This window comes from Danio rerio, chromosome 2 (assembly GCF_052040795.2).
Source record: "Danio rerio strain M-AB ecotype USA chromosome 2, GRCz13ab, whole genome shotgun sequence".
NCBI classification, from domain to species: Eukaryota; Metazoa; Chordata; class Actinopteri; order Cypriniformes; family Danionidae; genus Danio; species Danio rerio.
Genome location: NC_141022.1, coordinates 7,911,775 through 7,924,584, shown reverse-complemented (window position 1 = coordinate 7,924,584; position 12,810 = coordinate 7,911,775). Strand labels below are relative to the sequence as shown.

Sequence of the window (12,810 nt, the reverse complement as noted above, 5' to 3'; positions counted from 1 at the left end):
TTAGACCAGAACAAAGTCGGTCTATTGTCTGGCGCAAAGTGTGCCTGGCTTACACACTAAAAACAAGATGCAGAGCAATACGCAAATATCTTTACATATGAAAAATATATAATATCTTAAGGATATAATAAGGATATATACAGGATATAAATATAAATGATTAAAATATTACAAAACATATTAATTTCTAGCCTACATGAAGATTTAAAAACCACTGCCTTACTTTATTCATCTCGGGAGGCTTTTTCAGTTAATTCAATTTGCTTTTGTATAATGTTAATATTATTAGCAGTATTATTTATTATATCCATATTTATATTTGTTTTATTAAAAACAAGCTTAGATTTGTCCACCTGTCAAATATTAGACCATATGGGGCATGGCAGGTGTATTCAGGGACGGACTGGGACAAAAATTCAGCCCTGGCACCATAGCCACACCAGCCCACATTACCATACGTACTGTTTGTTTGACATTCTTGCCAGACTTTGATTATGTCCGCGTAACCTTTGATTGAGTCGGCCCCTCTCGAAACTATCACCGATTGGGCCAAATGCTTAACATTTACTATTATTATTACTATTATTACCATCATCAACGTCATCATAATATTCACATGTTGCACGAGATAAAAGCTGCCTGCATGTAAAAACAATACATGTAAAAAATAATAATAAAAAATAAAAATAAAAACTGACCAGCCCACATTTAAAAAAATGGTCCGGCCCTTCTGGCATTTGCCAGAATTGCCAGATGGCCAGTCCGCCCCTGGGTGTATTTGTAAATAACTCAGTATTTTGACCACAATTATTGTTCATTTATTCGTTTGCTAGAAATTAGAACTAAATTTAGAAATAGTTTTGAAACAAATCTTTGCGCTTAACAAACAAAATGAATTATTTATAGGCTAATTGATGTCTGTGTGTAAAGGTTTACCTATCCACGAGAGCAAAAGCGAGAGTGAACTTACGTTACGTCGAAATGCGCTTATGGCGGGACGCAGCTGGCTCTTAAAGGGAATGGGAGATGAGACTCTAATTGGTTTATTCTCAAAACACACCTATAACTCATTAAGAAAATAAACTCAACCCTTTTAGACCATGCGCCATGGCGAAAAGCAGATTTTCCTGTCCTTAAATTAGCAAAAATGCGTTCTGACACGCCCTGAAAGCGTTTGCGCCCTGCGTTTTGCGCCCTGCGCATGGACCGTCAAAATAGGGTCCTAAATGTATGTGACTGGAACAAAAACAACCCGTTGTCATTCTCTGTCCTAAGGATTAAATACATACTGTAACCTATGCATGTATTTAATGTTTTACTTTAAAGACTAGCTGTGTTTTCAGAGTTCACTACCAATTCCCTCAGTACTTTGGCTATAGATATAGTCTTTTTGCATGTTAGACTATATTGCTTGTACAGTAGCATACAGCGGTCTGTATACCCTAAATCCCCCCTGCTGATAATGACATTTTAAAATGTACGTGAGTTCTACGCAAAGCTTACAACTGTTAAACACAGTGTAGGTTACTGTCAAAAACGGTCAGAAGTAGTGGGAATGCTGTCAAAATGACTTTTCTATATTTTAGTATAATGACTTGGAAGTATTTTTTTTAGTTTTCTTATTACCTCCTCTACCATACTACTGTCCTCCGATGCAGCAGCTAAATCGAAGATATTTCAGTTAATTTTATGCATTTGACAGCGTCTGATTTTAGGGCCCTTTTTTTGCTTTCTTGGAGCATTTCCGCACCGCCTTTCCTGTTTTTACGGTCCATCTCTGACAGTTAGCTTGTGTTGCACTCACAGTTTGTTTGACGTTCTTGCCAGATTTGATCACGTTCGTGTAACCTCTGATTGGGTCGGCCCCTTTCAAAACCAGCCGGTTGTCACCGATTGGGCCGAATGCTTAACATGTAACTATTATTATTATTATTATTATTATTATTATTATTATTATTACTATTATTATCAATACATATTAAGGAATAAAAAGATTTTTAAAAACTGACCGGACCACATTTAAAGGTTCACGAAACAATGTTAGCACCTGTCAGCTTTAATTGTGGGAAAAAATTGATGATTTTGAAAGCTTTTGTCAGCTAATTTCAGCTTCCGGGTTTAAAATGATTTTTGGGGCGGGATCAAAATTGGCAACATAGCGAAAAACTGCGAGTGCAAAGATGACACGTCGGTTTCTTATTACTATTCATAGCATAGTTTTCTTATCCTATGAGAAGAGCCGGTTTCTAAATTATTCATGACTGCACGTGCTTTCCGAAGACAAGGCAGACCTGCCAGTCCCAAGCTGTGAGACACGGAACCATGGCACACAGTATTTAGCTGTTTATGAAGGGTCGTATGTGTTTGTTTCCATGATCAATGGGGTTTGTTGCATTTTTTTCCCCGGGATGCTGTTAGGGCCGATACAGCAAAGCTGTTTGTGTGCAGGAAGCATTTTTGTCAGGAGAGCAGTTAGAGAATTGGAGAATGGCGGACATTGTCTTTTATCAGAAGTTCATTCACATTTAGACACATGGCCGTGCTACTGTGTTGGCCTAAATCCTCCAGATTACCAACAGGGCTAATGGTTAAAATAGACAGGGCAAGAGACCTGCTGCACTGATTCTGCATTCAGACCCGGGGATTGAGGGAAATTCCTCATTTATAGTGTTTATATGAACATGATTATCTTTATAATGATATAAATTGCGGTTATCTCTATATGAAATTATGAATAACAAATGTAGCAGGGCATTAAATTACTGCTTATTTATTTGCATTTTAACTTTGTAAACTATGAAATCATGCGTCTCCTCACGGTTTGTGTCTCATTTTGGCTGACAACAGTTTTTTGCTTCCCTCCTTCTCCCCTGCTGGCAATGTTCATTCCTGCCCTTTGCTCGTGGAGCTCCACACCCATTATGATACATCTTTTTAAAAAATTCTGAAGTTGACCTGAACCGAAAGTTGGGGGTTTCAAGACTCTTAAAAAATAGTCCGGCCCTTCTGGCATTTTCCAGAATTGACAGGTGGCCAATCCGCGTTTTTTGCACTGCAGAAATGCGAGTGCTGTTCAAAAAATGCTCAGCTGTGTTTCAGTCGGTTGCACCTACAAGTTGTTGTGGTCATGGTGAACGTTGCCTGGTATATTCCTGACGCTCCTCCACCGGGATTTGATGGCTAGCTTAAAATTGACAGTGCCACAAAAATCTGTATTTTTTAACTTTCAATGACTGAAAAAACGCAGAGCGCTCATCGCTAAGCATAAAATGCCTATTCAGCACATAACATTGCAACGCTAAGCTCTAAAAAAAAAAATGCTCCAGTAGACATGCAGCCAAAGTGAACAGATAAACCCATTTCTGGAAAATGTTACCTAAGCCAGATACCTATGTAGAGTACAATTTAATATATTGAATCAATGCACTCTATGGCACCCTTAAAATGTCTGTACTACAACATTTTGATTGCATATATAACTGTTAAAGGACCAACCAGTCGTCTCGACATTTGAAGGAGGCTTCATGCCACAAGTCTCTCAACTGACGTGATGACAAGGCTCTCAGCTGGAGCACCAGATTCAGGAGAAGCTCAGATTGCTGAGGATGATGAAGAAAAGTATAATAAAAACCTGTATCATGTCAATGCTTTAACACCATGAGCTAGTGTCTGACCTGCTGTTGATCCATCAGATGAGCACACAGTCTCCTCACTGTGTTGGACACCTCCTGAACTGATGGTCCAGCATGTCTGCCTGAGCTTTGGCCTTCAGCCTCAAACACAATACTGGACAGGTAGCCAGTGTTCTGAGCTGAAATGACAACGAGAAGGTGATTACTTGGACGCAAATGCCTTGCATTCATAAATGATTTCTAAAAATCTTATATTGGAATGTTGGTAGCCTTTTTGGTAGCCTTTTTCAGTTTCAACAACTGCACTAGACACTTTCTTACAATCACTCCATATCTCTATAAGCAGTGAGTGGGCTTGACAAACCACCTGTAGAAACACTATTTTCTCTTTATGCACCGGACACTTTATGTGAACTCCATCACAAGGACAAAATAAGAAAAACTATGTTTACTTGTGAATGTATTACACTCTCAGAAAGAAAGGTACGGGAGTTGTCACTGAGGCAGTGCCTTTTTAAAGGATACACTAAAAGGTGCATATTAGTACCCAAAAGTACCTAAAAAGTACCTTTAAGCACATATGCATCACTTTGTTTTTTTTTCTACTGTACAAAAGTTATTTACACTTAAATACACAGTATTTTGGATACCCGAGCTAGGTATTTTACATTGGTTCATTTTCATATTTTTTTATATGACACATGTACAAGCTATAGCTAAAATGAAAGCTCTTGCCGGTGCTAAAACAGTTCTAGCATTCTTTTTACTGAATTATATTCACATATCAAACAGTTGTCGAATGAATAGCAGTGTTTCCATGGCACAGAAATGTAAACAATACATTCATGATCAATAAGCAGCCCCAGATAGCACAGACAGCTGTCATCTCTTACCTTATGCTGTGCCCTTCAGGGCCATTCTCCTCTGTTTTTGAGGTGATGTGCATAAGTTTCCTTTTATATGTCTGATGTGGTCCAAACACAGTGAATTATGTTTGATCAAACAAAATAATAGTGAAATATGAAAACAAGGATCGGTCCCTGTGGCTTGTACAGCACCTCTCATGAGTTGGAATACAATAACTTTTGCATAGAATATGGTATAGAGACATTTTTCTTTTTCCCTATGATTACAGACATGTGCAGAAACCACCAAAATTAATTACAGCGCCCTAGACCACACAGAACCTAAAAAGTGCACTTTCAAATTTGAGTTTATAAAACAAAAATACAAAAAGCGCCTCTTTTTTTAGGTGTTTATTATAACACAGACAACATATACAGTTATTTTAAACACTTTCAATGGTGTTTTATGAAAATTCAAAGGGTTTTCTTTAAAATTATACCAATTTTTTAATGTATAATTAAATGTGTTCGTTGTCACATTTTGTACTTCAAAATTCACCATTCGTTTTCTATTGGAGACAGGTCGGGACTGTAGGCAGGCCAGTCAAGTACTTGTATTCTCTTCCTCTACAGCCAGTACTTTTCTCCAAAAAAAAATACCCGAAATACTGATTCATCTGACCACAGTTCATGTTTCCACTGTGTGACGGTCCATCCCAGATGCCTACGAGCCCAGAAAAGTAGATGGCGCTTCTGGACACTGTTAACATAGGGCTTCCTTTTGGTACAGTTGTTTTAACTGGTATTTGTGGATGTAACTACGTATTGTAGTACTTGACAAAGGTTTGCCAAATTAGACCTGAGCCCATGTGGTGAAATCGCTTATAGATGAATGACGATTCTTAATGCAGCTTCAGCTTAGGCTTGCACCCTTGTCATTTATGCACTGAAATTCCTCCAGATTCCTTGAATATTTTAAATATTTTTATGCACTGATGAAAGTGAAATCTATCTTTCTTTGAGGAACATTGTTTTTAAACATTTCAATAATTTTCTCATGTATTTGTTGGCAAACTGCCGATCCTCGACCCATTTTTGCTCCTAAAGGACTAGACCTATCATGGATGCTGCTTTTGTACCAAATCATAATTACAGTCACCTGTTGACATCACCTGTTTTAATCACATCATTATATAAACAATTTACCTGATTACTAGCCCTAAACTGCTCCTGTCCTAACTTTTTTTGGAAATGTGCTGCAAGAACCAAAATTTGAATGTGTTTTTAAAAAAATAAAATAAAATAAAAAAAAACTATAAAAAATCAAAAGGAACACAATAATTATTGAATGTTGTATTGTCCTCAATAAAATACAAGTCAATGTATATTTAGAAATCGAATAAATCTTTTTTTTTATTTGCGTTTTCCATACAATCCCAACTGATTTGGGGTTGTAGATTAACACTATCAAAAGTCATCTTAGTCTTACCCAAATTCATTGGAATCACATCAAGGGTTCTGAGTAGAGTCAGGCTTGAAACCGTTTTAGTTTCTGTTACTTCTAACAGGCCTGGAAGGGGAACCAGCGACACTGTTTCTGTACAGTTGACCTTCTTCAAGACTGTGTCATCATAGAGCTGGACGCATGTGAGGCCGGCACTCACTGTCTAATCACAATAAACAGACACTCAAACTCAAGAAAAATTCACATTTGGCCAGTTAAAAGTGGTATACACAAAGCAAGGCCCACCATGCCCTCCTTCAGGGGTACAGAGCTCCTCCAAAACTGATCGATCCGGTCACTGAGACACTGCTGGAGGTTACGTATCTTCACCAGCGATGGTCCCCTTCGTTCATAAGAACTGGTACATGTCCCATACACATCAGTCTGTAGACCAATCATAATTCAGTGTTGGTAAAATGATATCATCAGTCATGCTTAGGATTAAGGACTTCAATATACCTTATAACTTGTAACTGCACGTTTATTTCTCATGCACTGTTAGATTTTTTGTTGTATTTTTGTGGTAACTTGCTGGTTTGTTAGGATACAATGATATTTGACTGAAATACAACTACTGATTTTAAACATCTGAAATTTGAGGGTTCAAATAGGATCAATACAGTGCATCCAGAAAGTATTCATAGCGCTTCACTTTGTCCACATTTTTTATGTTTTATTCCAAAATGGATTAAATTCATTTATTTCCTCAGAATTCTACACACAACAACCCATAATGACAATGTGAAAAAAGAGTTTTTGAAACTGTTGCAAATTTATTAAAATTAAAAAACTTGAAAAATCAAATGTACATCAGTATTCACAGCCTTTGCTCAATACTTTGTTGATGCACCTTTGGCAGCATTTACACCCTCAAGTCTTTTTGAATATGATGCCACAAGCTTGGCACAACTTTGGGAATTTTGGCCCATTCCTCTTTGCAGTACCTCTTAAGCTCTCAGGTTGGATGGGAAGCGACGGTGAACAGCCATTTTCAGATCTTTCCAGAGATGTTCAAAAGGATTTAGATCTGGGCTCTGACTGGGCCACTCGAAGACATTCACCGAGTTGTTGTGAAGCCACTCCATTGATATTTTGGCGGTGTGCTTTGGGTCGTTGTCCTGCTGAAAGATAAACTGTCGCCCCAGTCGGAGGTCAAGAGCACTCTCAAGCAGGTTTTCATTGAGGATGTCTCTGTACATTGCTGCATTCATCTTTCCCTCTATCCTCACTAGTCTTTCAGTTCCCGCTGCTGAAAAACATCCCCACAGCATGATGCTGCCACCACCATGCTTCACAGTAGGGATGGTATAAACCTAGCGATGAGCGGTGCCTGGTTTTCTCCAAACGTAACGCCTGGCATTTACTCCAAAGAGTTTAATTTCAGTCTCATCAGACCAGAGAATTTTGTTTCTTATGGTCTGAGAGTCCTTTAGATGCCTTTTGGCAAATTCCAGGCGGGGAGTGGCTTTCGTCTGGTCACTCTACCATACAGGTCTGATTGGAGGATTGCTGCACAGATGGTTGTCCTTTTGTAAGGTTCTCCTCTCTTTACAGAAGAACACTGGAGCTTAGACAGAGTGATCATCGGGTTATTGATCACCTCCCTGACTAAGGCCCTTCTCCTCGATCACTCAGCTTAGATGGCCGGCCAGCTCTAGGAAGAGTCCTGGTGGTTTCAAACATCTTCCACTTATGGATGATGGAGGCCACTGTGCTCATTGGAACTTTCAGAGCAGCAGAAATTTTTCTGTAACCTTCCCCAGCATTGTGCCTCGGGACAATCCTTTCTCGGGGGTCTACGGACAATTCCTTTGTCTTCATGCTTGGTTTGTGCATTGACATGCACTGTCAACCCTGGGACCTTAAATAGACAGGTGTATGCCTTTTCAAATCATGTGCAATCAACTGAATTGACCACAGGTGAACAACAATTAAGCTGCTGAAACATCTCAAGAATGATCAGTGGAAACAGAATGTAGCTGAGCTCAATTTAGAGCTTCACGGAAAAGGTTGTCAATACTGATGTGCATGTGATTTTTCAGGTTTTTTATTTTTAATAAATTTGCAACAATTTCAAAACCTTTTTTCACATTGTCATTATGGGTTTTGTGTGTAGAATTTCAGGAAATAAATGAATTTAATACATTTTGAAATAAGGCTGTAACATAGAAAAGTGGAAGAGGTGAAGCTCTATGAATACTTTCCGGATGCACTGTAATTTGCGATCTCCAGAAATGTATATAGGGCTATGTTTTCAAAATATGCCTATGTCGCTTATGTTGCAAAACAATAAAAGTAAATTAATCGATTTGTTTAGGGCCAACATATAGGAATTGTTTGGAACCCAGCGTTTTTACAGTCTGCGTATGTTTTTGGCTATCAGCCAAAATACATAATGGGTCAAAATAATTGATTTTATGTGTATGTCAATTATTAGAATATTAAGTAAAGATCATTTCCCATGTTCAATATGAAAATAATTTGTACATTTCTTACTGCAAATATATCAGATTTTGTTTTAGCATTTAGTTTTTTAACCTTCAGATTCGAGTTTTATCTTATTTCTACAGCTTTCATGTGATGAATAAATCAATTTAAATTGATAAAAAACTCAATATTTTCCCTCATGATTTCATAAATATGTGCTCAGGGAAAGCTGTAATTGCTCTCACCTCTCTCACTGTCTCTCGGGCCCGTCCCGAGTGAGAGGTCTGGATCATGCTCAGAATGGACCTCTTGATGTTAAGCGTCCACACCTGCTCAGCCTCCTGTGGGCAGAGCATGGTGACCTTTCCCCCCTCAAGCGAGAACCGCAGGGGATTCTTCTCCAATGACTCTCTGAGAAAGCAAAACACCAGATGGACCTTAAACCTCTGTGATGACTGTAGACTCCCTAATGCAGTGATAATATGTCAAATTATTAGTCAAAAATGTGACTATAATCAACTGAAGATCAAATTAGGTTGTTTAGATCCTGTGTTGAGTAAAGTTACTTTTAAAGTAATATATTACAATATTGAGTTACATTTCTAAAAGGTAATGAAATGTGTTACTAAGTTACATTTTAAGAAAGTGTTATTTTTATGTTTTTTTGTTTTGTTTTGTTTTGTTTTGTTTTGTAGATTAAAACAGGCTTAAAATTGTAGTATATTAAGTTTAAAAGTAACTAAAAAGTAACTAAATGTGTTACGTTAGTTACTTTTTAGGAAAGTAATGTCAAAGCATGTGTTATTTTTACTTTTTTTGTTGTTGTTTAGTTTTATATTGGGTTTCTTTATGTTAAGACAGGTTTAAGATTGTAATATATTACTTTTAAAAGTAACTAAGTAACTATAAAGCAAATAAATGTGTTACTATTAATTTACTTTTTAAGAAACGTAATGTAAAAGTTTGTGTTTTTGGGAGGGGTTGTTTTGTATTTTAAAATTAGACTTTAAAAAAATTTAACTAAATTGCACTGGGTGTATGATAGGGCTTTTATACTCTAAACTTGACCTAAGCAAATAAATAAAACCTGAATATACAACTTATCTGTAATAATTAAATGCAAATTCAGAAAAGGTTTTGGTAAATGTGCATGAGCAGAATCTGCAAGCTTGTTGAATTACCTCATGTTCTTCAAGCGTTGAACTGAGTTATCTCTTTTTGATGAGCTCTGCTTTATTTGTATGTTCCTCAGCTATACAAAAAGAACAAATGAAAAACATTATGGAACAGATTAAAAATGATAAAAACAAAGACAGAGAAGTTATAGGTAGGGCCAGACGTTTTTTGCTATTTCTGCAGAGAATTTTGGTAAAACTCTGCGGATTTCTGCTAAATTATTTTGGGAGTATCATAACTAAAACCTTAATATGTGAAATAAAAAATAATATCTTTTTAACTTTTATTTAATGCTTAAAATGCAAATCCAGTTAGACTCACTTTATTTGGTAACCAAAGCAAGTCTCTTATATAATATATCTACTAAAAGACAAACTGCATAGTACATAAATCAGATGAACATTTTCATAGTCAATAATATTACTGTAATTAATTTAAAAACTGAATAAATATAAATTTAAACACATTTACTCAAGTAAATAAACAGAATTAATGATGGACTAAAAATCTGCGGAATTGTGCGTGCACAGATTCCGTGTGGGCCCAGTTATAAGTACACAAACTGTGACAAGTGGTAAACTAAATTATCTAAAACTGTTATGATCATTAGCAAACATTAACAGAAGTTGTATTTATGAATTTCATTGATGATTGTTGTTATAAGATTTGTTTCACTTAAAAGTAAGAAACATTATATCAATTTGCACTCTGAACAAGTAACTTAGTAGCTTTGTAAATTTCTAAATAATAAATAACGTTACCTTAATAACTTATAATATCACTTAATTTCATGGTCTAGCTAGACATATTATATACTCAACTTAAAAATATTGAAAGTAAAAGTTCAATTTGCCTAAAACTACATTCAAATGCATATATATATATATATATATATATATATATATATATATATATATAGAGAGAGAGAGAGAGAGAGAGAGAGAGAGAGAGAGAGAGAGAGAGAGAGATTTATATTTATATATATATATATTTATATATATATATATATATATATATATATATATATATATATATATATATATATATATATATATATATATATATATATATATATATATATATATATATATATGAAATATTAATATATTTGAGATGCCTATTTTTAGATGCTTATGTCTCTTTTGGGGCCTTACAATGAACTCAATTTATGCATATATGATTTTACAGCTTTAAAATTTATATTTAATATGCTTAAATGCAAGAAAATAATCCAATAAAGAGCACATCGCAGTTTACATTTACAGTTTAAGGGTTCCATAGAATGATAATCTGGTTAATATTATTCAAATTGAATCATAGAAGTTCAGTACATGGAAATGACCACAATGTTCCCTATAGTAAGACTGCATTAATGATATTTTTCCCTTTATTTTTAATTGTATATAAGCTTGTATTATACAGATCATGTAGGGACTCTTATTTCCAAATGGGAGAAACAGGAAGATTACATAAGATTCATGTGAAACAGGTAGCCATAAATTTTAACTGTTTACAGCTTATATGTTTTCTTTAGTTACTTTATATTTTGGAATTTACAGAGTATGTTTGTTATGAGGCAACAAACACACGTAGCCAGCTTAATATAAGTGTTTGTAGCATGTTTAGGCATCTACTCAGTTTGTTCAAATATTGTTTGACAAATAAAGTGTAATTATTTTGCATGTGTGTATTTCAGACTACATCATCTGTATGTGTGAGTGGACACTAATATGAGTTTAGGAGCATCAGAGCAGAGCTCATGAATATTCATGACCCTTCCAAAAAAAACATTTCATTCAAGAGGTAATTTCTGTGGTAATAAAGGAGCATATAAAACCATTGAAAAATTAAGTGTGGATAATAAAATGATATGTATAAAAGGAATAAAACATACCTTTAACATCATGTCAGGACATCCTGGTCGAACATTAATGTCAATAACACAGTCCAAAGCTAACTGACTGCCTCCTGATGAAGAGCCTTTCCATGTGCTGCTGATTGTTGTACTGTATCTATAGGTGTGCCTTTGCCCTTTCTGCACATCTGTAATACATACAGTATATGTAAGTCAGATATATGCATGTTTGTTAATGTTTTTGCCATATTTCTTTAGTTACACTTTGGGGGGAAAATACTGTCCCCAAAAGTAAGCTAAAACAGACAAAACCTCTGTTTGATCAATATCCACTGATTTAAAAAAAAAAAAAAAAAAAATTAATCCTTAAACATGTGAAACGTTTTCTATAGGCCAAGAAAGTATTTTTACATTTTAAATGGCCAAAAAAAACACATCTAAGTGTAATTTGACTGAAATAAAATCAGTTGTTTTTTGTGTGTTTGTTTGGGGATTTTTTAGAAATAATTTTAAAGGTCAAAAAATTCTAAATACTTGCATAAAAAGTCAAAATTATGATTAAAAATTTTAAATGATACCTTAAAAAGCTGAAATTACAGGACAAAGTTCTATAAATACTCACATAAAAAGTCAAAATTATGCTTAAAAAGTCAAAATGATACCTTAAAAAGTTGAAATTACAAGACAAAAATTCTAAATACTCACATAAAAAGTCAAAATTATGCTTAAAAAGTCAAAATGATACATTAAAAAGTTGAAATTACAAGACAAAAATTCTAAATACTCACATAAAAAGTCAAAATTATCCTTAAAAAGTCAAAATGATACATTAAAAAGTTGAAATTACAAGACAAAAAAATCTAAAAACTCACATAAAAAGTCAAAATTATGCTTAAAAAGTCAAAATGATACCTTAAAAAGTTGAAATTACAAGACAAAAAATCTAAATACTCACATAAAAAGTCAAAATTATCCTTAAAAAGTCAAAATGATACATTAAAAAGTTGAAATTACAAGACAAAAAATCTAAAAACTCACATAAAAAGTCAAAATTATGCTTAAAAAGTCAAAATGATACCTTAAAAAGTTGAAATTACAAGACAAAAAATCTAAATACTCACATAAAAAGTCAAAATTATCCTTAAAAAGTCAAAATGATACATTAAAAAGTTGAAATTACAAGACAAAAAATCTAAAAACTCACATAAAAAGTCAGAATTATGCTTAAAAAGTCAAAATGATACATTAAAAAGTTTCAATTTACAAGACAAAAATTTTAAATACCTGGATAGAAAGTCAAAATTATGCCTAAAAAGGCAAAATGATTGATTAAAAAGTTGCAATTTACAAGACAAAAATTCAAAATACTTG

The 12,810-nt window shown here is 34.5% G+C and overlaps 2 protein-coding genes across 10 annotated transcripts in view; one reads left to right on the top strand and one right to left on the bottom strand.

Annotated features, from left to right (window-relative positions):
- The window catches only part of LOC147846195 (uncharacterized), a 1,020,765-nt gene that overhangs the window by 20,483 nt on the left and 987,472 nt on the right, over positions 1 to 12,810 (top strand). The gene's annotated exons all lie outside the window — the stretch shown is intronic.
- Positions 1 to 12,810, bottom strand: part of apoltp (apolipoprotein lipid transfer particle homolog) — a 597,023-nt gene that overhangs the window by 141,173 nt on the left and 443,040 nt on the right. For 5 of the 9 annotated variants that reach the window (XM_087240363.1, XM_087240367.1, XM_087240364.1 and 2 more), the window contains 7 exons: positions 11,479 to 11,627; positions 9,590 to 9,660; positions 8,654 to 8,819; positions 6,228 to 6,365; positions 5,967 to 6,144; positions 3,675 to 3,811; positions 3,496 to 3,599 (listed from right to left, as the gene is read on the bottom strand). The exons of the other annotated variants lie outside the window; for them this stretch is intronic. In XM_087240363.1, coding sequence (XP_087096489.1) covers positions 3,496 to 3,599; positions 3,675 to 3,811; positions 5,967 to 6,144; positions 6,228 to 6,365; positions 8,654 to 8,819; positions 9,590 to 9,660; positions 11,479 to 11,627 — 943 coding nt within the window. The remainder of the gene's footprint in view (positions 1 to 3,495; positions 3,600 to 3,674; positions 3,812 to 5,966; positions 6,145 to 6,227; positions 6,366 to 8,653; positions 8,820 to 9,589; positions 9,661 to 11,478; positions 11,628 to 12,810) is intronic. 9 annotated transcript variants of the gene reach the window in all.